At 37.3% G+C, this 26217-nt stretch overlaps 1 protein-coding gene across 9 annotated transcripts in view; it reads right to left on the bottom strand.

Moving 5' to 3' along the window:
• NRXN1 (neurexin 1) overlaps positions 1–26217 on the bottom strand; it is a 668036-nt gene that overhangs the window by 386719 nt on the left and 255100 nt on the right. For all 9 annotated transcript variants that reach the window (XM_030236511.2, XM_050972677.1, XM_030236512.2 and 6 more), the window contains 2 exons: positions 14232–14670; positions 4823–5206 (listed from right to left, as the gene is read on the bottom strand). In XM_030236511.2, coding sequence (XP_030092371.1) covers positions 4823–5206; positions 14232–14670 — 823 coding nt within the window. The remainder of the gene's footprint in view (positions 1–4822; positions 5207–14231; positions 14671–26217) is intronic.

Genomic DNA, 26217 nt, shown 5'->3' with positions numbered 1-26217 from the left:
ACAAAACTGGCAGGAATGAATTGCTAATTTACAAGGCCTGGTCAGTAAGGAGGTGACCTGAATGACAAGAGGTACCAGTTACAAAAACCTTGAAGGAACAATTCAGCAAAAAACTACGTATTAATTTTTGCCTCTTCTTTTTTCTTCTCTTTGGTCCAACTAATTCCAAGAAGATGTCTCATCTTAACATGAAATCTACACTGCTAAATATTCTCACATAAGTGTTGGCAGAACATCTTTTTTCTCTTCTTCAGCTTTCTCTTAATTATTAGATCAAAAGGTAATAGACTAAAAGTTTAGCACAGGATGTGATATTCATTTAAAGAAAGAAGGAAAAGAGTAATGGCTTTACAAGCACTTCACTGGTGGAATCATAGTGCTGAAAAGAAAAAACAGCAGAAAATCCTTATAAAATAATTGCTGGCTTTTTTTTTGGTGGCAGCAGATAAGTGCATGCAGTAGAGTTATTAAGGAATATATGGCATGATATAGTACAGAGATTTATATAAAAATGTTTTATGCATTCATTCTTTGACAGTTTTATAAACCTGAAAATACAAACTTTTCCTGCTCCTGTGGTAAAAACCAGCTAACCAAAACACAGAATAAACCAAACTCCAAAACAACCCCTACTGAAGGGTTCAGTTCCCTTCTCAATTTTTTTTTTCTTCAATTTGTCTCTTATAAAAATCTTCATGGCTAGATAGTCTTCATTTCTACACACACACACACACACACACACCACCTCAATTATCTCTGTGTCTAAAGCCAAGGATGCACAGATCAGTACTGACATGAGAGGAGATTCAGGACCTTAATTTCCACTTGAGCTGGAATTACCTAAATTGCTCAAGAGACAGGCACCAACTCTTCTGGAAACTTTCCTGCATCTGCTCCTACCCTCAGAAATGCTGAACTGGATATTTTTAGAGTAAAGTAGAATTTCCTGACTAGATGCCATTCTTCAACTCAGCTTATTTAAATTAAACTGAAACAAGTAGGGACTAGGCATTTGGATTTCTGGGCTCTTTCTCATAAGTTTTGGAGTCAAGTTGGAGTTGTTTTAAAATCATGATTCTTGGTGAGTACCAGTAAAATGCCTATTGCACATAATTTGAAAAAAAAAAAAAATAAATAAAACAGGATCTTGTTTCCTCTGGACCCCTTGTGGTGCCTGTGAAGTCCCAAAGAAAGAATTATTAATTTTTTGCTGCCTTTTCAGTTTTAGTGTGTCTGCAATAATTTGAGGACTGTATTGCATCCCACAGAGCCGTTTTTAAAGCATGAAATCACTCTCTGTGTCTACTGTCACAAAAATCCCACACAAACTTTGCCCAGAAATGACAGACCATACAGTCCAGAGTCATGCCAGGATATGTGTGAGCAATCTGGATCACCAATAATCAGTATTCAGGTTTGCTCTCTGATCCTCTTTTATTTACCAGTGCAAGTAGAGCAACAATGCTGTGCCCTAAAAATACTCCTTATATGATTTTACTCCTAGAAATTGTGTGAGTATTCAAATATATTGGCTGCTACTGAGTCAAATTTGAACTTTTTGTTCTCTTCCCAGGTTTTGTGTTTTCTACATGGCATCTTCTTCAGTCCCCCTGGGCACATGGCTGCAGCCTTGGAGACTTATAGGGAACATTTCCATTATTTTGATAGAAATAACTCTCTGTATGTGATTATTTACTGGATAATGTGTGAATAGAAGCTGAAATTATTCATCTATCCTCATACCACCTCTATTATTCTTAACTCTTTAAAATTTTTAAGCACCCAGGTATAACACAAGGAATGAAAGCTACATTTCTTTAATGTGTGTATGTGTATGAAGGGGTCTGTGCATGCACAATATGGACATCTACACACACTCTAAACAGATTTTCTCTTCAGAAATGCCACCTTCATAGGCCCTTGTTTATGTGCTTACTTTTTCTTTTCCCTGTTTGATAATTTTACTATTTTTCCTAGTTATCCAGTCAAAAGAATACACCTGTAGAAGGCTTTGCCAAAGGCAGTCACTCAGTGATCCACAAAGTAAGAGAGGACACCAAATTACATTGCTGTGACATCTGTCCATCCATCTGCTAGAGTTTTCACAATCTACTAAAGCCAATCTACACATTATTCTGATGTTTAACCTCAATGAAATTCAAGAATAAAATCAACTATAGCTTGCAACAAGATAAAATAGATCTGGATATAAATCTATACTTGTGTATATGTGCATATAATTTTAAGTATACACAAATTAAAATAGCTCACAGTGGTGCTCCAGGGGTTTTGTACACTAATGAGCTGAGATTATTTCAGGTTCTGTATTGTACACCAAACATCCATGTATGCATGTTAGCACTCCTTTTTCTGGTGACTATGAAAAATAAAATTAAATGGCAATAAAAAGTAACTCTACTTTTTTTTTTTTTTTTAACTTAAGACACCTTAATTACTTAGTATTAAATATTCTAATTGTTTAATCTCGGTATTTTATTCTAAAGCTTTCTTTACTTTGTGATCTGTATTGTTTGCTGAAAAGAGTGCACTCCCCTTTTATTTAAATTAGCTAGAACAATTGTCAATGTGCTGCTTGTATCACCAAATACAGAAGTTTATCAGTTCCTACACACGAGGAGCTGTTATAATAACTTTGTGTGGTAGGATGCCAACCCAACGCTTTCAGAATCCCAACAGCTACAATCTTATTAATGCATGACCACTTGGGATATGAATATTACTGAGAAGACATCTCCTTTCAGTGCAGCTCCCTCTGGAGAGGGAAGCCCAAGAGCAGGAATGATCTCCCAGTGCTCAAGTGCCACACATATTTCTGTTGGACAAGAACCAAGTGTTTCTTGTGGAGGAGCCAACACCACTACCCCAGTACCACCATTCCCACCAGGGGAATGCACTGGGAAAACGAAGCCTTAAACTGGACAATGCTTGAAAATAAGGCATGGGAAATAAAAGGCCAAGGTTTCTTTATAAGGCATCACCACCTGTCCAACACGAGCATGGGCAGTCGCTGCGATGATGCCTGCTTTCAGTCCTTTGCAGATCTGCGTGTGTTTCTGTCCCTAAGGCACATGTTTCCTGGCTTTTCCGCGGAAATAAAAAGCACAGCCGGTTTTGGCTGGAGCCCCTGTGCAATGGGAGAGTTTGGCCACAGGGTGGTACACCAGCCATGTTTAACCGAGGGCTGCGGGGATGCATCCGCAGCTCCCTCATCCCTCGGCAGCCTGGAGAGCTCAGCACAGCTGGCCATGAGCCAAAGGCATCCACAGCCAGAACAGAAGCCAGAGAAACCCCACTGAAGAGTTTGAGAATCTACTTGCAAATGATGATCATATGGAGGTATCCGTACGATGTAAGCGCGCATCTCTACTGACGTGCTATTAAAACATTCTTTGGGGGTTTCATTTCTCAGTTTGTGATGAAACACTTTTGTTTCATCTGACAAACTCGAAAAATAATCAAACTAGAGGAAAATAACTTACATTTTCAGTCAATAAACTTAAGGGTTAGATTTCAGGTTGAAGACAAATCCGAAAATACTGTGTCAGCTGTGAGATGAAAAAATACAACTCCTGGCATTGAAACACTTTCTATTCCAATAAGAATAAAAATAAAACCCTAAAATATTAAATACATTTATTTTTATCATTTACCTCCTTAGATGAAAGTTTTTCATTAGCACAATGCAATTTTAAATAAATTACAGGGTTTTCTGTCTATTAACTAACCTCAACATCTGCCTTCCTTGTCACCATCCACCTTTTCAATTAAAAAAATGGAGTTTGTCAATTTCACTGTTATCTTTTCTAGGCAAGAGGAATGCCCAGATTTTAGGTAACTTCAGACAGTTTTCTTAGATAACTCTTTTTGAAAAGATACAAGTAAGTAAAAAATATTAATTTCAACTGACTCTTCTACTTTGACTCATGAGTGAAGTTCTGGCCATGGATTTAGGTGACACTGCGAAATTCAAAAGCAAATTTAATTATATACTAATAATGACACAGTTTGGAACTGGAATGTGACAATAGAGCTGATGCCTTAAGGTTTTAGCCTTTATATTTTTCAAATCCTGTGCTGCATTAGTGCATAACTCTAAACTTCATATAAAGTGCTAACTACTCTTTACACTTTGGCCAGACAAAACAATTCCTCTGAGCCTGGAACCCGAGGCCTCGGGCCCTGGAAAATATAAACAAAAGTGAATGGGGGGGTTGCAAACTGGGGGGATATGACTTCATTACCTGAAGCTGCAACTGGAGGATTAACTCCTGAGGTGTAAATGGACAAAACTTATATCTGTCTGAAAAAGTTGTGGCCATTGTCCATCTTGGGTGTAGCCTGTAGGGGGCCTTTACCCTGCCCAAGGTGTATCTACTGAAAGCCTTTAACATTTACTCACTTTATTCTCTTAGCTCTAGCCTCTGTCCTAGATAGCCACTCCAAGGCATCATAGCAATGAAATAATATTTAAAATTGCTTTCACAAAGCTTTTCAGAGCTCAGCAGCGTATGATGAGACACAAAAGGAGGCATTTTCTAGGAGCTATTCAGCAGTACTGACTCTGTCATAGCCACCTAGTTCTTCTCTTAGAGTCTCCCCTAAGATCTTTCCTCCACAATTACCGCTTTGGGTGTAGAGCAGGGCTCCACCTCACATTGAGAGAAGTCAAGGATTGTTTCTTTGCCTCAGGTCAGTTAATGATAGCTCACCATTTTTAATCATTGTACAGGATTTTATTTATTTATGGCTGTGCTTTTTTTCATAGGTAAAAGTAGAAGTGCAGGCATCTCACAGAACCTACCTCTTTCACACGATCTGCCAAGGTACCCCGTGCCAGAGCAATCACACACATATCTGTTCCACCCATCCCTGCACACACCATTATTTTTACAGGGGTTGCTAAGGCAAGGCTTTGCAGTTTCTCTTGAGCATGAGGGCTTCACTCCAGCTGTGCTTTGAATTTCAGCCATCTGTCGAATATCTTTGCTTTGACCATCAATAAATAAATCTCGGATGCAGCCGACGTATCCATAATTGAGGAGTGCTGTCCACACTTCTGTCGGGAAGACCAGGCCTGCTTTATTTTCTGGTAAGCCTCCAAGATACAAGTCATCATCCAAGTCAAGGATTTCACTTTCCCCTGGTGCAGTGTATGGAGTACGTAAGGTGTTCACAGATATTGTCCCTGGAAAGACAATTAAATGTGTTATTTTCAAATTATTTGATTGTGGTGCTGCTTTTTTTACTCAATCATGTCACTTAGCTCCTGGCAAACAGCTGTAAGTGAAGCAGAGGTATTTTACTTGTACAGCTATAGAATCATAGATACACATCAGTATTTCAACTGCAATGAAGTCAGGAAGTTAATGATCTAAAAATCCTTTATGCACAACACTGCATGAGCACAATATGAAAAATCCCAGTCAAAAATCCCCTTATCCTAAATAGAGGAGAAATGCAGCTCATAGTTATTTTCAGAAACATCCTCTTTGTGCAAGAACAACAACAAAAACATCTTGGCTCCCTCATATGTATTTCAAAGCCTTAAGGGCAGGGTTGCAAACCCTGCAATCTGGGGGCAAACCTGAGTCTTTGGTATGGGCCCAAAGACACAGTACTTTAAAAGACTTTCACCACTTCCAGCGGGCTTTGGATAAGACCTTATTTTCTTTAAATGTAGCAGGAAAATGCTCCCATCAGCTGCCAGGCAGGCAGTCATTAAGAAGGAAGTGATGTGGTCCTGGAGGGAAAAATCAATGCCTCTGACACTTATCTCCAAATGCGTGCATGTTACAATGAGAGGGAGAGAAGATGTGTACAGACCTTCAGGAAACCAGAAATATCTTTTCCATTTTAGTCTAAAAATTTAATAAACAAAATTGAACCTAAAATAGAGTTCTTTTTATGAAGTGTCTGAACAGAGAAAATTTAATCATCAGCAAAGAACCTTTTTTCGGTGGTGCTTTGTTTAAAATAATGAGGTATGCAACACCTACAATTTGCATAAGAAGAAAAATAAATTTAGTACATACAGTCACAGAGCATACTTATGCCAACCAATTTTAGTTTTATTTCTAAGTAAAATCACTTGGCAAAAAAAAATCTTCATGTAGTTCTTCACAGAAGTGATTCCTTATCACTATACGTGTGTACAAAAGCAAACGAAATATAAATCTAAATATTTTATAGGTCACAAAACTCTTCCAATGACCAGAACATATCATGCAACACTGTTATCTGCTGGGCATAACATTGGAAGTGTTTTAGTGGTGACAAGACACTGAAGAATTGCGTTCACCGTGATGAATTTAGCACACATATATATACAAAGTGAACATGATTCACCATCTCCACTGTTAGCCTGAAACACATTCCAGAAGATAACACTGATTACCAAAAATGCTTCCACTGTGGTAGGAGTTGTGCATAAGAAGAAATTCACACTTTACACAGCATACATACTAAAATGTGAGTTTTAAGCAAACAAAGGCAGGTCAGAAAAAGATCATTCTCTTATTTGGGTAAAGCCTGAAACTTAGTCTTCTCTTTTAGTAATAGACTCCAGTGGAAACTCTGTTTTTTTTCTGTTCTTTTGTTGGTTCAGTAGGTTAATTTCAACAACATTGACAGAATTAATATCTAAAGAATTTGGATTGTTAGTAAAGGCTGTTTGGGGTAAAGGTCTCAGGAGGTCCAACTCCCATGAGACTTGAGAGATGGATTTTAGAAGGGCTGGGTACCACAAACAGTCTCCCTACCATCAGAAGAGAACTAACAAGATAAAACAAAGGCTTGCATAGCATTTTTGCATCTTTATAAGCACGTTTAAAGACTGAGGATGTGGTCACAGTTTTCCATTTTATGTGTTCTAAGAAATTATTTTTTTATCAGTTGAATGATCCCATAGATATAAAAGTGAACTTCCAAGAAAGTATGTAAGAAAGATGCATGCTGAAACAAGATACTTGTTCTTCCAAACTTCCATCTGTTTAAAACTGATAAGAGTTTAGGATTTGCTAACTCTAAAAATTTGTTGCTGCTTCTCAGCTTCTAGAAGCAGAACTTGGCACTCCTATGGAATGCTTGCTATAGGTTTGACCTTAGGCATGCAAGCATAAACGTTTTGAGATTTGATTAATCACCAGAGTCAAACAAGGATACCTGTGAATGACCTGTCAAACCAAGAGAGACTTTTCAGAGAGCATCCTAGGCCATCAGGAAGGATGGCTAACAGCCAACAGATCTTTTTGTCTCCAAAAACATTAGAGAGACTGTAAATATAAATTGTACTTGTCCTGACAGTGTTTTTTACTGTTATTGTTGCTTGCTGCCATCTGTTGATGTACAGGCTAATTTAGGAGCAAACACTCTAAACCCATGTTCAGGCAGCACCCACTTGGGCACCCACACACGTTAACTCAGCTGCAGCCTCCAACAGCAAGCTCCAACATGTGAACAGTGCTGCTTTCTGCTGGACAAAACCAGCCCTATTTTCAACACATTAAGAATCCCACAAACTCCTTTTCTATTAAAAAATAAAAATCTGCTATGTCTTGATTACCTTCAGCTCACAGAAAAAGATAAATCTCTGCTAGTGTAGCTGCCACTCTGTGTTCCAAGTGGAAGCTTTGCAAGCACAGAAGGCTTAGGAAGGTGAATGATAAGGGAAACTGGTGACTGTGAATTATAGTAAAGTGATAGATTGAAGAAGGAAAATTTTCTTCTCTGTGTCAAAGGATTACTCTGACGAGAGCTTAAGTATTATTTTGAATAGATGTCAACAGCTTCTTAAAGAAATGAGCTTTTTACCTTCCCAGGTAAAAGACATGAAACCCCATAAAATACTCTGTGGAAGTCCTCTAAAACTTTTTCTGCAATCATGGCATTTAATGACTGTGGGTAGGAAAACATGACAGGCAGGCACCCAGCCATCAGTGCTGATGAGATCCAAATTACCTTTTATGTATCTCTGACAGGCAACACAAACTTTCCTCACTAATTGCTTTGTAAACACAGATGAAAAAAAGGAAAGTCCAAGTAAAATAAGGGAACATAAAAATATTCCAAAATACAGCAAAAATTACAGAGCCTTTTAAGCATCCTACGACGAAATGCAGAACTCAAGTTTATAGAACGTTGTCCTACAGAAAATAGACAATGGTTCCATCAGCACCTTTGGATTCACAGTGCACCCAAAGCTGAGACAGAGGTGGTAGCACATGCTGCTTCATCTTGGTGAGGTTTTGACTGAGGTGGGGGTGATTTTTTTTTCTACTTTTGCTAGTTTATTGGAGGAGGTTGGGTTTTTTTTGTTTTCCTGTAGTTTGTTGGTTTTTCTTTTTCCTTGTTTTGTTGTTGTTTTTTTTTTTTTTTTTGTTGATTTTTTGGGGTCTTTTGTTGTTTTTTTTAAAGCCTGTTGTCTTTCTTGAAGGAAACTTTCTGGCTTCTGCTGAAAACATCTCAAGCTGGACCTCATAACAATGGGAGAGGCTGCCACAGAAATTGGGAACTGTGATGCACACCTCCTTTCATAGACTTCAAATTCTACTTTCTCTGGGAATTATAGGCAGATGAAAAGGAATTGTTTTGATGAATTTTTGGAACTGTGCTCCAATCCATTCAGTTGTTTCTGCCTAAGAATGTGAAGGGACATCACTTTCCATAGAGGAAGAAAGAGAAGCTAAAGGAGCATGCAAATGTCTTACATGGCCTGCAGAAGAAGGGTTAATAAATTTCCTTGTGGAGATACTAAAATGTCATTCTCAAGATAGAACTGTCAGATTTTACAGGAAGAAAGACTGGGACATATCTTGTTTAACAAAATAACCTAGAGACAACAGATTTTATGAGGAAGCAGCAGATTCAGAAAAGCACTGGCTGCTCAAGAGAGAGAGAAAATGAGAACTTTAAATTGTAACATCTCTGGAGTAAGAACCATCCTTAAACTTCCTTCTTTTCATAACAGCACTCAGAACCAGATAAGTAGTGATAGCACTTTGAAAAGAGCCATTATGCCTTCCAGGAAACAAGCAGCTTCCAGTGAAGGTTTTTTAAGACTCAAAGTAGGAAACAATTTTCCTATTTCTATCAGAATAAGAAAGCAATGGAAGAATGCTGACAGCACATGGTTTGTCCTGCCTGAAAGAAGTAAAAAGGAATGACAAAGACAAGAAGGGAATTCCCTGACTTATTTAGTCAGGGAATTCATGATCTAGCTTCAGATTCTAAAAACAAGTAGCATTTCCTATCTCCACATAAATTTAAGTGTCTTGGAATGACTTATATCTGCTTTGATTCTGCAGCATTTCACCTGAGAACACAGTGCAATTTAACATTCAGAAACTTCTTGCTGTATTGGAAAAGCAGTTTGAGAAAAACTAATGAAACTATGGTTTTCAGCAAGAATTACTGACTTAAAGGGTAAGTGGTTAGTGAGAAGTCTGTCAAAGGACGAGTCAACAATATAAATCAACAATAACACACACGTGAGCAAAAAGGGAATTACAAAGAAGCCTGTTGTGCCACTTGGCTGAGTTTTGGTTAAGTTTTATCTTGGACTCAGAGAGACACAGATCAGCCAAGAAAGCTGCAGATCATTGAAAGAATATTCCTTAAAATGCAGTATAAACCCATCCTCCCAAGTATGAAGACTATTAACATCTGTTGAAATAGGAACATGTAAATCTGGCTGCTGTTGAAAGGTTAAAAAGATGTGGGAAGTAATATGTAGAAGAGTACATGTGAGGGGAAAAAAAGAACCTGCAACAACACCTCGTGTAACAGACATCACAAAACACTGCTTACAGTGAGATGCTGATTATAGTTAAGCTCTAATTACATACTCCAGAAATCATCTCTGGTGTTCAAGCTGAAAGTAACTTCAGTTCAAAATTTCAGTGACTCAGCCCTTAAATGCTACCTACCTATGAAAAGATGCTGATATATTGTGCTTTATGCTGCCCTGCACAACTGGAGGTTGACAAGAAGACTAAGTTTCCTCCCTGAATTCACTATGTAAAGGTGGTTTCCAAAGGATGAATGGTGGTTTAGCAAAAAAAAAAAAAAAAAAAAAAAAAAAATTGCATGATTATCCTTGCACATGGCTGGCAAACATCTTAAAAAAAAACCAAAAAACAAAAGAATACTTAAGTCTCAGAAAACAGTTATTAAACCTATTCCTACTGTGTTACAAGAAACACTGTGAGCAAAGACATTTACAGCTGCTTCATGGTTGTTTTTTGTTTCGTTTGGCTTTGTGGGTTTTTCCCTAATTCATTTTTTCTGCAGAGTTTGCAGTACTGTTAAGAACAGGCAGACATTTCCCTTAGGTATGACTTAATGAGCCTCTCCAATCATATTCATTATCTCAGCATTTTACTTTTTCCTAAGACTGTGTACAAGAAACAAAATCACATTTCTAAATCTCGTCTCACTCCTGATCTGTTAAATTTGAAGATTTTAAGTGCAGCTACTGCAACTGTTCTGATCTCTCTGCTTACCTGGCATGGCCTATTTTAGATGCTCTTTGTGCCTGTAAAAAAAACCCTGCTTATTAAGATATGTTGAAAAATCAGAGCATGGTATTAATTCCAAATACACCTTCTGTGCTAAAACAATATAATGATGAAGACTGTGACTGCAGCATGGAGCCCACGGCCAAGACAGGGCACATAAGAGGCAGCTGTGAAATTGTGGTCCTTCCCAGAAATTCAGGATGTACAGTTCAGGAGTACTGGAGGGAAACTCAGGACACAGCAGTGGGTAGCACTACTGCACACCTAGCAAGAAGGATGGACCAGGGGAGAATATCTTATGAAAATTTGTCTTTTCCTAACCCTTAAATGTTAACTAAATATGGTCTCAGGAACTCTGTCCTACCAATGATCTTTTTAGGTAAGAAAGCACTCAGAGTAAGTCTTACAGGAAAAAGCACTCAGAGTAAGTCTTACAGGAAACAGAATGGGATTCCAGGGTGTAAAGAAGAATACCAGGTGAAAGCTTTCAGAAGAAGGAAAGTAAAAGGCACCACATCTTTCCTCTTCCTTGTATCTCTCAGAACCTGAATGGATTGACAGAATTACTAGTGAATGGGGCCTGGATGATTGCAATTTAAAAATGTGTTCCCATTCTCCCTCCCCCTCCACCACAGTCCCAGACAAGCCAAGGCAAAGCCAGTGGTTTAGAGTGGATGTTCACTGTGACTGAGAGTCTGGAAGAGAGCAAAAATGAGAAATAAATCTAGTACTTGCTGATCCAGCTAATATGAAAGTCAAGGAAATTAGCAAAGCTCCTTGAGAAATGTCACAACATTCTTCTGTAGGAGAGAACCACTCTGCATTGGATTTGAAGTCTAGGAACAAAAGGTTGCAAGACACCAAACTTAATTAAAAAAAAAAAAAAGAATCACAGTTTTTTTGAGCTACTTATTCATTAACAGAAGAATCTCTTCCTTTATGCTTGATAGCTAGGGAAATATGCTGTCAATGGCAACAAGAATGTCTTAGAAAAGCAAATTATTTTCTATACAAGGCATATCCATTCAGGTTTTTAAAAACACTGAAGGAAAGCTAGTGAAAAGTAATCACATATTCATGAGATTTTTCGTATGTTTGGTCTGGGCTAGAGAAAAGAAACCAAAAAGCCTCTTGAAATAGTAAGGTGAATTTTATTCTTTATGGGTAAAACACACCAACAATGCAGAAGGTGACCACGAGGTGGAGGGGGATGAGATACTCAGGACAGTGAGGAGGGCACACAGCAAACTCACTGCCCTGGACTTCAGGAGAGCAGCCTTTGGCCTCTTCAAGGCCCTACTCAGTGGAGCCCCATGGGGAAGAGCCCTGGAGGGCAGAGGGCCCCAGGATGCTGGCTGGTGTTCAAGGATCACTTTCTCCAAGCTCAGGCATGATGAGTTCCAACACGGAGGCAAAAATGCCAACAGGCCTCCATGGATGGATGAGGAGCTGCTGAGCAAACTCAGAGCAAAAAAGGAGCTTTCAGAAGGTGGAAATGACAACAGGATTTGGTGGAATGTAGTAAAATTGTACAGGGTGACAGGGATAATGTTAGGGAAGTCAGGGCCCAGTCAGAATTGAGTGTGCCCCCCCAACCCTTTTTACTATTTCTATTTCCCTCTATATCACATTCACTGTTACATAAAATCCATATTTTTTACTTTGGCACATGGTCTCATTGTCACCTTAATTCAGGCAGGGGAACCTCTCTAATAATTTTAATAACCAGATCTTACCATCATTAAGACCAACAAACGCATTGCCAGTGTTATTGGTACATCTCCTACCATGAACTATTATTGTATGTATTTGAATAACAGAAAAACTTTGATACTATTTCAAATTGCAGTTAAAATTCAATTTGCCAATCCATAAGCCTGCATATTTTTATTCAGTATTCATGGTAATAGTTCAATGTCTCAGAGTTAATAGGTATTATGATTAGTTTTTAACAGTGACAGGGGAGTTGCATAAATTTCACCTATCTTGATCATAGGCAAATAATCAGATGCATTAATTTGATTATTTATAATTCTAATTTAAAAATAATAGGCAATCCTGATCACCAGGCAGGTTTTGCTTCCTGAAATTATTCTAAATTTTTGCTGATGTCCATTAACAGTTTTAAGGAATTAAAGTATGCCCTAAAATCTCTTAACGGCACCTGTGAGTCATGAGTTTTGTGAAGCAATAAAAGGGCAGAATTTACCTTAAAATGTAAACAATTGCTATGCATTTATTTCATTCCTTTATAGATCTGTTGGCTTTGGATGTTAGAATAAACTTTGCTTTCAGCAGTCCCACAGGCATGATTATTACAGGATTTACTGCCTCACATGAATCACTGAAACAGCACTTAAGAAGAAAGTCTGAAATGAAAACTGTAGTATAAATAATATAACTGCTGGATGTTCAATTCCAATTGAGGATTTTGAGAAGTTTTGTTTTGTTATTCACTTAGGTTATTTTTTTTTTTCGTTTTTGTTTGGTTGGGTTTTGTTTGCTCTTGTTTGGTAGGTTTATTTAACCTCGAGAAATCTAAATGAGCAACTGACATAATAAGAAAATCAAGGTTGGTGCCATTTGAAGCTGCACTTCCCAGGAATCATTAATATTATTCATAATCATAGTGCAGGTGGATTTCAGCATGGATTTAACTGAAATCTTCAATTTAAACCTGCACCTAAGGCTTGCATTGTCTGAAGTATGTTTTGTTTGTAGCAAGAAGTTATATCATAAAATGATAACTTTTTTGGGGGTTAAGTTTCATAAAGAAATTATAAATGCAAGCTAATGAAAGGTAGTCACCAGAAGGAAGAAAATGGGGGAAAATCCTACAAAATCAAAATAAAAGTATAGTTCAATTTTTCAACACCCAATTTTAGAGCCTACATAAACTTCAGGTTGAATACTGATATTAATAAAAAATCTTCAGGACTGAATTACAGACTCAGTACATTCCCTGCCCTCTTCCTCCCCAAATCCTGGCATGAAGTACAGGAAAGTCACTGTAGAAGAGATCTTAAATTGATGCATATTGATCATTTGCTTAAGACAAGATATATACTCCAGGTGAGAAAAGCTGATACACATTGATGATTTCACTGGATAAATGCACTTTAAGCCATATTACATTTCAGTAGCATGAGGAAGACTTCAGGAATTCTTTATTTTTACCACTTCTCAGTGAGATCTCTTTTTGAGTAAACTACTCCAGAATATGAACCACACTGATAGAATGAGGCAAGTCAATTATTTCCATTTCTGCTGACATGTGTTGTTAGCCATCTATTAGCATATCATCTACACTCAGATCTGCTGACATGATTGGAAGATCTGTGTTTCTGTAGGGCAGCTATTCCCTGTGCTGGACATTATTGTCAGTAATTCTTTTTTACTTTATTTTCATTCTGCAAACTTGCCACCTCAGCTATTTGATGTAAGCAAGCACAGAGGGAGATTCCTGTTGGTTTTTCAAGCACACAACACACTTGCAATATTAAGTACTTGATTATCCAATAATGTAAATATAAGATATTTTACTCAGCAAATTATTGTATCCTGGCACCTGAAAGTAATTACTTCTTATAATTTAATTATTTTTCAGATGATGCCAAACTCTAATTGTGGCAACATCAATATGTACCCAGCATACAGCAGAAAAAGCCATTCTGAATGAAGACAAAAGGAACTTACCTGACCGCCCATCCCGCTGAAAATCCACATGGTACCATTCACCATCATTCACCTTCTTCTGCAAGGCTTTTATTTTTATAGTACCTGATCCCATGTCTAACAATAGGTAGAGGTGGCCATCAAGCATCTCAATGGCAAAAAAATCAACCTTCACCATCTGTGGATGTTTGGCATCTTTTTGGTGCCTTGGTTTCCCATGACTGAAAAGAATGAGGCCATTTGGCTCAGTTGTACGAAAGTCAAATGATATCGAGCCTGTTTTCTTGGCATTCCACTTTGGCAGAGAGATGAAAGACTCTGGTGTTTCAAATGTGATTGGATCTAAGGTTGCAACATTCTCACATTTAAATGCTACAACCCCATGAATCTTCATTTTAGGATCTCCTTGCTTGGCAAGTCGAGACAGCTCCAACCTGACATCGTTATTTTTATATACAACCTGCAAGCAAAGCAGAGAAGTTACTCAGAGAAACCTGAGCATTTCAACCAAACAGGCACAATTTGAATAGGCACATTATTTAGAGGATAATGGTGATGATATATGAATATGATAATTTACATACAAACAAGATGAAATAGCTATTTTCATTGACTAATGATTTAATAATTGTTTTCATTAAACCAAACAAAGTTGCTCTAAAAATATCCCTGGAGTTAATTCCAACAATCTGAAAGAATCTACACATAATTTATACTATGAGTTGCAAATTAGCTTGTGTGGCCTTGATTACTTAAAAGCCTTTTCTGCACAGCCATTCTGCTATTATAAAGAAGTGCTAGATTTCATCTTCCTCTAAACCCTTTGTCACTGTCTTAACTCTTCTCTTCATGTACAGAAAATATACCAAGGTCAGACACTTCATAATTTAACATCTTTTCAGTTTGTCCTTGGGGCTGAGGAATAGTAACACTCATGGAATTCATGAGGCTATATAAGATAGGCAAACCAATATCAGAACAGATCAAAACCAGCAAAACATTTGAGCCTGTTCAATTTGATGAAAAAAAACCCAACTTACATATTTTCCCTGACTGAAGACTTTCCTGATAAAAATGAAATACAATATTAGTTTTAAATCCAATTGATGTCTGCAGCAAATATTCTTGTTTCAAATCACATTTTAGCTTGGTCCAAGAAGCCTGTCATGATGTAACCACTTCCCAAGGTTCTAATGTTTATTAGTGTTGTCTCAAATTGCTGCTCTGAGTTTTCCATACCCCAAATCTGCTGAAATGAGCTCCCCAACACCAAAGGCGTACACAAGTCTTTTGTCAATACTTTTAATTGTGCAATAAATTATACACCCAAGCTAAAATACCACTGAAGGGCTGAATACAAAACCCAAGTGACAGAAGCTAAAACTTTCTTCTCTGTTTCTAAGGGTAAGCCCTACATTAAAAAGCATTTTGGAGAAAAAGCAACAGCTCAACAATACCAAGCACTTTGTGCTGAGGCTTCTTCATCTATGGATCTGCACCATTCAGGGCTGGATCACATCTGGCCCTGATCCAATGTTCCAACTATGCAGTGTAGTTTGGAGCTGTTTGGGGAACCCATCACTGGGACTTTACATCCCTGTTGGAGGCTAGAAAATGCTTACTAAATACTTAGGATAGAGCTTCTGGATTAATTTCCTCTGAGACCTGGTTTGAACACACACGAAGCCCTCTCTGACACCCAGTAAGAGAGGACACAGTGGATGCACTGCAGAGCTGTGCTACTGTTAGAAATAAAAGCACTTGTACTTACACAGTCTAAGATGACATACCCCACAGGTGATAGATGCTCTCGAAAAATGTTTAAAATTAAAAGAAAAGGAAATGATTGAAAGAGTGACATTTTTCAGTAAGAATTGTGTTCATTCCAATTATATCATTATCCACTATGCTAATTTCATCTTAAGACTTGTCAGAATTATTCTACTATAATAAAACATATCCTAAAAGTTAATAAATAAGCCTATTTCTTCATTTTATTCCGGAATTGAGTACAAGTAGTGTTGTTCCCATGGGAGCTGTTTCTCCAAAGACAACAGATAAACTTCACAGTGGATTGCTGACAGCAGAAATGCTACTCTGCTACAGAGACTGAGATAATGTGTTCTTCAGCTGAAGACATCAGAAGTAAATTGAATTGGACTAAACTGTAATATTAGATAGTAAGGTTCCACATTTCCATTTATCAAATACATCCACAACACCTGAGACTTCACAGACCGTGCAAAGGAGTTTAGAACAGTACTGGAGACTGAGCACATGCAAGTGACCCTCCCCCACTGTGGGGTGGTTTTCTGTCTTTAGGGTGAGGAAGAAGAAGCCAGGAGCCTGGGAGGTGACTCAGAGATATCTGGTCTCAGAAAGCATCAATCACTTTCTATGGCAAGGGGGATTTTGGATAGCTCCTGCTTCATTTGAAGAAGTTACAGGGGTAACCTTTCTGGATTAGACCAAAAAGAATTAATCACTGCCAGAGGATGCAATAAATAAAAAATGGAACAAATGGACTCTCATTAGAACTGAAGCCTGCTTGGTGACAATGGAAGTAAATACAGCAACAAAGAACATGAGAAGATCTTCTTAAATTGACTTCTGAACAAGAGCAGGTTCCAGGATAAGGTGTATAAATGTACAAAGAGAATTTATTGCTTATGAACAAATCAAACTGTCCAACCTTAATGAAACTGATCGACTGAATATTTAATTAGGAATTGATAGATATGTTGAAAAATTCAGCAGACTAAAGGAAAGCTAGGTTTTCTTTGAAGTCTAAACTATGATCTGAAGTAATTTGCCAAATCAGAAATAATTTCTAACAATTATGGTTTAAGAACATAATGGACAAAGTGAAATGGTTTTCTTAATACCTTGTCACCAGCTCTTTCATTAACATAATATATAATGTATGAGGGAAACGCTAGAACACTTTAGTAACAGGGATAAATATTGTCAATTTTATGCCATCAATATTAAAAATATTCTTGGAATCCCTAAATATTTCAAGTGATAATTTTGTGCTTACCAATTCCACAACAAAAACTTTGTAGCTACTGAGAAGCAAATGATTGCATTTTATTACATACATTGTGTGGAAACTTGAATAAAGCCTATATCTATGTTTTAGAGTGCATATGTTCCAAGTTTTAGAAAGTGCTTATGTTCATTTACTCTTTCTAAATGGAAAATTTTGAACTGAATTATCATGGATAATTAGTAATAAACCAGGAATATACGAACCATAACTGAAAAGACCTGTAAACTATTATCTGAACATAGCTTTCATTTTGGAGCCTGTTTCCTGGTGTTATGCTGGGATTCTTACTCCTCTCCCTCCCTATCCATGAAAAATGTACTCAGCCATCAGTGAAGCACAGCAAAAGGAGAAAAGCAGTACGTTCACAGAAATCAGTTGTCATTAAATTTTGGGAAAGCCACTGAACAGTAAGGAATAATTCTGAGACTAATATCTGCTTTATAACTCATGAAGGTACACATTTCAGAAACAACTGCCTCTGGGGTACAAATAACTTACTGATTTATCCATTGATTTTGCCTTTTAATTTTTATCTTGCTTCTGGTTACATAAGGACAAACATATTTTTAATAGGTCTTATATTTTCTGCTATTTCCATCAGAGGCACACGGCACACAACCTTAACTCAGTACATTCCCCCTCCTTTGGAGACAAGGATCCACAATCAGTCAAGCAAAGGGAATTTACAATGGAGAAATACTGGAGTCACAACCCCCTTTACTCCCACACAACCCACCACTCACTATGCTGGCATCCATTGGGTTGGTGTCACCATCATATTTTTTTAAAAATCCCTTTGCTCACGATTTCTCTCCTAGGAAGCTGAGAAGCCTCAGAAAAAAAGGAAAACAATCATTATCTGATTCGCTTCTCCTGTGTTTTGTTGCTTTGGAATGTGTTTGGACATTCTTTACCAACTGGTCATTGTTTAAATTGGTTTCAAGTGAATTGTTTTAACTTAATAACCAATCACGGTCAGGCTGTGTTGGACACTGAAGAGAGAGTCATAAATTTTCATTAACATTGTTTGTAGCCTTCTGTCTGCATCCTCTCTCTATTCTTTAGCATAGCTTAGTATAGCATTCTTTATTATAATATAAAATAATAAATTAGCCTTTGAAGAACATGGAGTCAGGATCATAATTTTCCTCCCTTCGTCCTGAGGGACCCCAAAAATAGCATAGGCTGGCCCCAAGTTTTAGCTTGCTCTAGCACTCACTTTCATACCTGAGCAACAATCTAAGATTCCTCCACATGAAACTGCCAGCCCTCAGGGAATTGTTTCATGCCATTAAGAGCACCTTGAACTTGTCTTGCATTCATTCTGTTCTTTACTGCTAATATCAGGTAAGTTTCAAGATGTCAGCCTTTAAAACATATAATTACCTCATTCTTGGAAAATGCAAAAGGTCACCTAAACTGCCAAGAAAAACAGAGCAGTTAGCAATTCCCCATATAATTTGCAACCAAGCTATCCAAAGGGGGGAATAAATTTATGTTCTAAGAGAGACAGGACAGAACATTTTACAACCAAGATACAGGCTTCCTTTGCTACCACCACATGCTGGGTAACTTGCAATACCACAGGGCTGGGTCTTAATAAGTCCATCTTTGAGACAGCAATTATTACCTAAAGCTCAGCACTCTCTTTAATGTGGTCTATGGTCATCTTGGAGCACAACCTAAATTAATTCCTGCTTCCCAAAGATGTATCATGTATAGGGTGATTTGTAAGCTGGGGCACTATGCAATGAACTCCAGAAGTGTAAAGAGTTATAGATCTATGAACGACCCTGAGAAAAGGTGAAGGAAATGAGAAGGAATTTGTACTAGGAATGTATTCCAAAATTTGTAACTGTTCAATTAACAAATGTATAAGTCAAGAAAATTTAAAAAAAAATTTAAAAAATTAAAAAAAAACAGAACTCTATCAGTTCTTTGTACTGACCCTATCCCAAGAGATTTAGAATGATGAAAGTTGTGAAAGAATCCAGATTCCAACTCTATTTTAAATTCAAAGTGCAGCCTTTCCCACATCAAATATTATGAATTAAGAAAAGACATTATTTTGTAATAATGACTTACATATTTCCAAATACTGACCACCTCTGCCAACAATGGCTTTTCCATCATTGTGATTTAAAATACTTTAAATTATAATGAAGCATTTATTTCAAATTAATTTACCTTCTTAAAGCCAAAGATAATCCTCAACAAGCTGATCACATCACCTGATCTGCAGCATCCAGGTTTCCTTGAGAACCAGAGGAAACCCAGGGTTTCAGTGCACCCACCATTATGACTTTGCTCCTAAGAACTTGTCTATTTATTTAACTGGGAGATGAGGTAAAATAGTTTTCTAAATGCAATTAGAATAAATGGATGAACCCTGTATCAAAACCTGTTAAAAATTGGATTATATAAATCTTTGTAACCATAAACCAGTACTTTCATATTTTCATATTTCTGTGAAACCTGGATCACCTGGTGCATGTAATGGCAGTTAATTCTCCAAAATGGAAATTAATGTCACCCAAAATGGCTCAGGTAGGTGCTGTCAATGTACAGATTTCCTTGAAAAGTGGTCTCAGCAGGAGGGAACTTGCTGATGTCAGAAACTGTAACAATGGGATAAGAGGAACCTGAGGAAATTTTTTCAGCTTGCTTTACCAGCCACTAGAATTTCCATGCTCCTTAAGAACTACCTGGTGCACACAGCATCACATTGCCCAGAAATCCAACTGCAAAACTGACCACTAATAGTTATCATGTAATTTTTTAGCACTTGCTGTATGGTTCTGACCTAGTCTGGGTACATAAACTTCTCACAGGAGGCTTGTCATTTTGCTAATATGCCCCCATGCATTTTCAAGCTTCAAAACGAATATATCAAGGAACACAAACTACAGACTGCTTACACAAAACTTAAGGAGCCCAAGATCAAATGTTTGCAATAGGATGCATTTTTTGAACACAATGTGAAAGCACACAACATGAATGGCAACAGCTATTAAAACCTCTACATCATAAATCAGCTTTGTTTTCTGAACATAGAGAAGAAATTGGGGAGTATATTGAATGCTCCAAGGGAATAACTTATTCTTCCCCAAGTGAAATGGTTCTCATTCTCTTGAGGTCAACATTTGTGCAAATGTGGTGGTGATGGGGCATGTAGAAAGGGGGTCATTGAGCAGCAGAATAAAACACAGGTATCTCTAGAGTCTTACTAAGTGGGAGGTAAGCCTGAGGACAACAGGAGAGGGTTCCATGGTATGGATACATAAACACTTGGAGAAAACAATAGCATGTGCATTTTGTTGCATTATTTTAGATCAATTAATATGGTCTGAGAAACTGTCCTGGAAGATTAAGCTCAAAAAAACCCTTGACTCAATTGATCAAATAAACAAACAAAAATAATAGAAAAGTACTACAAGTGCAGTAAATTCCTTGGAGTTTATATCTGGGAGTTTCACATTCTGCTGTTTCTTCCCCCTGTCCAGTCTAAGCATCCAAAACCACAGAGTGCAGACAGATCTCACTCAAACTTTTAAAAAATATTAAATGGGCTTGTGCAAGGCAAACATATTATTTATACAGTATGGTGATGTAATTTGTTCTGCATTTTCTTGCACTGTTTATAGCTTTATACATAGCAAGAAGATTTTTTTAAGTCAGACATTCTCTCCACAGACTACTTTGACCCAAGGTAGAAAGAAGAAAACCATTATAATGACTCTTGTGTTAGGAGGTCAGGACCAGTAATCCAGGGATTTGGGTTTAACCTGCACCTAAACACCTCACAGACAATTTAATTTCTCCTAGCTTCTCTGTAAATGGAATACATCATCTTCCCACGGGACAGCAACTTTCTTGAAGATTGAAGTTGACATTAGCAGCACAAAATCTAGTGAAACTTCATCCAAAATCAGACACATTTACCCACACATTTCCTATAGAGATTCAATCCCTCATTTTCTTTTTAAGGAAAACAGGTATGATCTAGTTCTCACTTTCTAGTGTGTAACTACAGAGTCCAGAGCTCAATGATCATTCAGATAAAAACCACCAAAGTGCACCCAATCTGTTCAAAAGCTGCACAAAATAAAAGGTGAACTTGAGCAATCCCTATCTCAGGGTGAACACAAAAGCTCAGCATCCTATGCCCTGATAATGTACTTGGCAAGTGCTTTAATCACACTACATGGCTGACTAAAGACAACAAATTAGTGATGTTTGTTGTTTCTGTAACTAAGCTACCTGGACGTTTTCTGCACTCCCCTTCCTTAAAATAACAGGATATATTGCACATTGGGTACTTGGAAAACTCCTGTTTACACAAAGCAGGCATACTTAACACACACAGATTTATACTCTATTTAAACTGCTAATTATCTTATCCCTGCAAATCCTAGGAAGGAAAATGGGCACAAAAAAAGGGGCTAAAATTACCAGAACAATAGGGAATTTCACTATGATTTCAACAGTACACCTGCATTTCTACTGTGGATTGAATATCATCACTCTCCTACCCCCAAATAATGATGTAAAAAGAATGGGAAGAAACAAAAATAATCAAACCAAACCAGAAAACCACAAACCCAGACAAATCCCCACAACTTAGTACAAAGCAGATATATTAACTACTCTAAGGCAACAAAAAAGTTGTTAATGGATAGATACACCTATAGAAACAAAAACAGTTCTGACAGAAACAAAGTTACAGGCATACTGTGAGTGTGAATTTAGATTCCCTGTGCAGTATGGGCAGTCACCTATTTGCAGAATTAATACAGACATGACAGCTCATCTTCTAGGCCAACTAGTCTTTTCTGCTGGAGTTTTGGATGTGGATCCCAGAAATGCTTGTTTCTTCTCTCTCCTCCTTTGACTGCCCGAATAGAGACGTTTTTAGGAGATGCCAGAAAACGCCTTTTTATGTTCTGAGTTACTGGATATCATTTAACATGATATATTGGTAGAACTCGGGAAAAAAAAGAAAATCAACTTTTTTTTTTTTCTAATGACACTGAGATAATGGGATTGTTATGTTTTTCACCCTGCTGTGGACACAAGTCTTTTGAAGATCTTTTTTCCTCTCTTCAATAGACTATTTTGCTATTCTTTGTATGTCCTGCTGTCTGCTGCCAGACTGCTAAATGTTTCTGACTGTGGTTGCTATGCTTTCTGTTTTTAAGAAATGGGTTCAAGTTTCCTTCTCTTTATTTTTTTTTTTTTTTTTTTTTTTTGCTTCCCATGGCAAGGACTCATAGAAATTTCTTGGCAACAGCTAAGTTGCAGAGTTTAGGGACAAGTTGGTCCCACAAAAGCTCTATTGGCTCCTTAGTAAAGATAAAGCCTTTACCAAGACATAAGTCATGAAATAAAACCAAGAAAAACAGGAACCACCGAAAGGAAAACAAAATGTATTATTTAAGGGAAAAGCAGCTTTGCATTAATATACTGTATGAAGTCTAAGAAAGAAAACAAATTATATGCTACCTCCAATGACTGTTTGGGAAAAGCAAAGGACTACAGGAGACTCAGTTTTCATGCTGGATTTCAGCTTTTTTCTCTTCTTTCTTTCACAGTGCAGTAAGAGTTACCCAAGATTAATTCTGCAGCAAAGTCAGAAATGCGCTGGTTTTTCTCTTTCTCCATTAACCATTCTTACTCAAGATCAAGTAAAAACTCTTTAAGGACTACAAGAAAGAGGAGCTGTAAAGCAGAACACCATCACTACCATTTGTAGGATTCAAAGGATTATTTCTTTATCATAATATTGATTATATCCTAGAAATTCCCTATCTTTTGCCCTTAAAGCTTTAAATTCAAGGTCACAAAATAGAGAAGCAAATAAAGTAAAAACAAAAAGATCATAGATATATGCAAAAATTAATATTCTAAGAACAGCTCAACTCAGTTGCATTTGAAGGCAACAAGACAGATGTACATAAAATCTGAGTTACCTTTCATTACAGTAAGGGTCAAATAAGTTAAAAATTGAAGTTGTCACAAAAAGAGAAAAATAATGAATCTTAAATTAAAATCTAAAATGAGCTAAACACAATCCAAGTAGGGGAGGTCAGGGGTCTGAACACAAACAGAAACTTGTTAAAAAAATCCAGTTACCAACACACCTAACCCTGAACACCTGATATTTTTGAACAAACTGGTTTTTTTTTATCAAACATGATTGAAGACAAGAAAAACCTGTAGGCTTGAAATTAAATACATATTGTCAATTTTGTATATCCTTTAGTGAAATGAGGGAGGTTTATTCCACCCCTCACTAGATTTCCTTCCTTCCTTCAGCCTCTTCTGTAAGTTTTTTAGTAGCTCCCAACTTACGAGTCTTAATTTATTGTTGCTCCAGAATAATAAACACCCAGCTGGCTTTTTCTTCCTCTCCTCTCTCACCTGTATAGGTTACTCCAGCTGAATAGCTGGCTTTTGGCTCTGGGTGTTTTTAGCTGCTCTCTGGTTTGGACTCATCCCTCTTTCCCAATTCTTGGTTTGAAAGACCCTTCTGTTCCACTGAGGGGAAAATAGCCCTCTTTTATGAGCTTTTGGCCAGCCTCCATTTAGAAACCTCATTCCCTCTCAGCTCTGTTGGCTGACTATTGGCTGAGTGAAGTTGGCTACTAGTTGACAAGCTTTAGAAAATTTGCTTCTCCCATTCTGAGAGCCAGCACAGTTCTTCCCCCTTAGTTTAACAGCTCTCTGATTTTCTGTGATATTAATTTAGCAGTAATTTATGCAGTTTTCAGCTAAATTTCTCATCTATCAAGACAGGCTAAATAGTTTAAAAATCAAAATGAAAATCAAATTCCCACCTATTATCTACACTGGACACCTTCCTGGAAGACATCCAGGAAAATCCTTCCCTACCTTCACCTGCAATTTCTTCTGAATCCTTACAACATTTATAACAGATTCTTTTAGCTTTCCACTACTGCAACATGAGCAACTCCCCACATCAGTGTTTTGCAACCATCTTTGCCTCCTCAGACACCTATGGCAATTGGAAGAGAAGTTTCCTGTGGTACTTTTGCATTCAAGGTTATTGCTGTAACTGCAAGACAAAGGCATCAAGCCACCACACATTATTCAGAGGCAGCTTTTCCCCCACCAGTTCCCCAAGACAGAAAGGTACAGCTGGAGGCTGCTGCCACTGCTCTCCTTGGCACTTGGTTCTGTGCCCACCTTCCTTTTCTAAACAGCCTGTATTTTCTCAAGTGGCAAATGAAGAAGCAGCACTCATGCAGAGCAGCAAGAGGAAAAGCAGGGCTCTTCCAACATCAAAAAATCTGATCTGTATAGCCCACAATGTGTGTGGCTAAAAGCATTGAGAGATGTTCAAGAAAATCATTAAGTAATGGGATATTTTTAAGGCATTGCTTTTCTGTTGAAAGCCATCTCTAACCAAAGTCTACCTTTGGGCAGCTTTCTGTTAATAAATGATTTTGAGGTTATAGCTGTCCTCCAAAATAGACTAGTTAAGTAATTAAACTTAATTACCACTGTACTGATAAGGAAGAGGGGTGTGTTATTTGATTTTGAAGACATGCCATCTCATTGCAGTGAGAGAATGCAACAGAGCACACCTAAGGGTGGTGTTTAAAGGGTCTGATTCTGCTTGATGGCCTCCAAGCCTGACACTTTGGGGTCAGCTTAGTGCTAAAGGAATTTCAGACAATACAATTTACCTTTGGTTTAGTACTGAGCAGGAGGTCCTCAGCCTCAAGCCAAATCAATTCTTCTGAGAGATAATCAGAAAAAAAAATATAATACTTCAACAGTGCTCATCTAAGAACATTCCAGAAAAGCAGCTTGCCATACAAAATGAACTGCCAACAAGTGCCTTTACACAAGTTATTGCAATTTAACTCAATTTTAAGCTTTTGAAAGTGTATTGTTCTGCAAAATATTTTTGATTATGTAAATGTGCCTGTCAAAATAAACATTTCTCACAGTGAGCTGGGTTTTTTAAAGAGCTGTAAAGAGAACTAAGTCTGAGTAAAGGGTAGATGGTGCAATTAAGCATTTATCACTTCCCTATGTCTTTGGGTACATCAATGGAGTGTCTCAGCAATGTTCTGTCATTTCTTTTCATCATTAGATTTTTTGTTTTCATTTCAAATAAACTCTTCATCTTGAAGCTACTTTAAATATAAAACATATTGTCAAATGTTCTCTAATACCTTCAGAAAAGTGGGAGGAAAACAGGTTTTTCCTTGGACAAAAGTGTCAGGAAAAAAATGATTTTCTATTTTCCCTAAAATATTTTCTTGAGACTACACGTGGCATATGCTGAGTTATACATATATAAAAAAATTAATAAAGGATATACATGAAACCTAAATAAAAAACTTAGGTAGCCATAATGATGGTAGCAACAATTGCTTGTATCTCAGTACAACTCCACTTCATAACACAATGCAAGATAATGCAAAAAATTGCAGCATTCCCTTTCTTTGGAAAAGTATGACAAAATTACTTTCAAGACTCTGCTCTCTCTAGTGGGGCTTTAGTCTTGCTGAAGTGACTTGCAACGTTTAATGATTGTGAGAAAACCTCCTATTTAGAGGCTAAATCAGGATTATTTAGCAAGCAGTTGATGATGTCTAATAAAAACTTTGGTTCAGGAGTATATAAGAGATAAGAAGGTAAAAACTCAATGCAGTCATGGCTATTGTACCCACAAAGAAAAAAGCATTTACCTTTCAACAGAAAATCAATGAGCAGTCTCATTCTGACCGAAAAATAGATTTGAATACAATATTTAGCAAGCATGAATAAAAACTCTGTGGAAAAAATATTTATGTAAAGTATTAATTGTAATATGGACATGGGCATGTGACTAAATCCTGCTGTGTGATGTCAGCATAAGCAGGGAGGGCTCACTCTGTCTGCTTGGGCTGGAATCAGACCCAGGGCACCAAGGAGTCTGTG

Source organism: Serinus canaria, chromosome 3 (genome assembly GCF_022539315.1).
Source record: "Serinus canaria isolate serCan28SL12 chromosome 3, serCan2020, whole genome shotgun sequence".
NCBI classification, from domain to species: domain Eukaryota; kingdom Metazoa; phylum Chordata; class Aves; order Passeriformes; family Fringillidae; genus Serinus; species Serinus canaria.
Note: the sequence above shows the minus strand (reverse complement) of the source record. Positions and strands in the feature narration are given on the sequence as shown.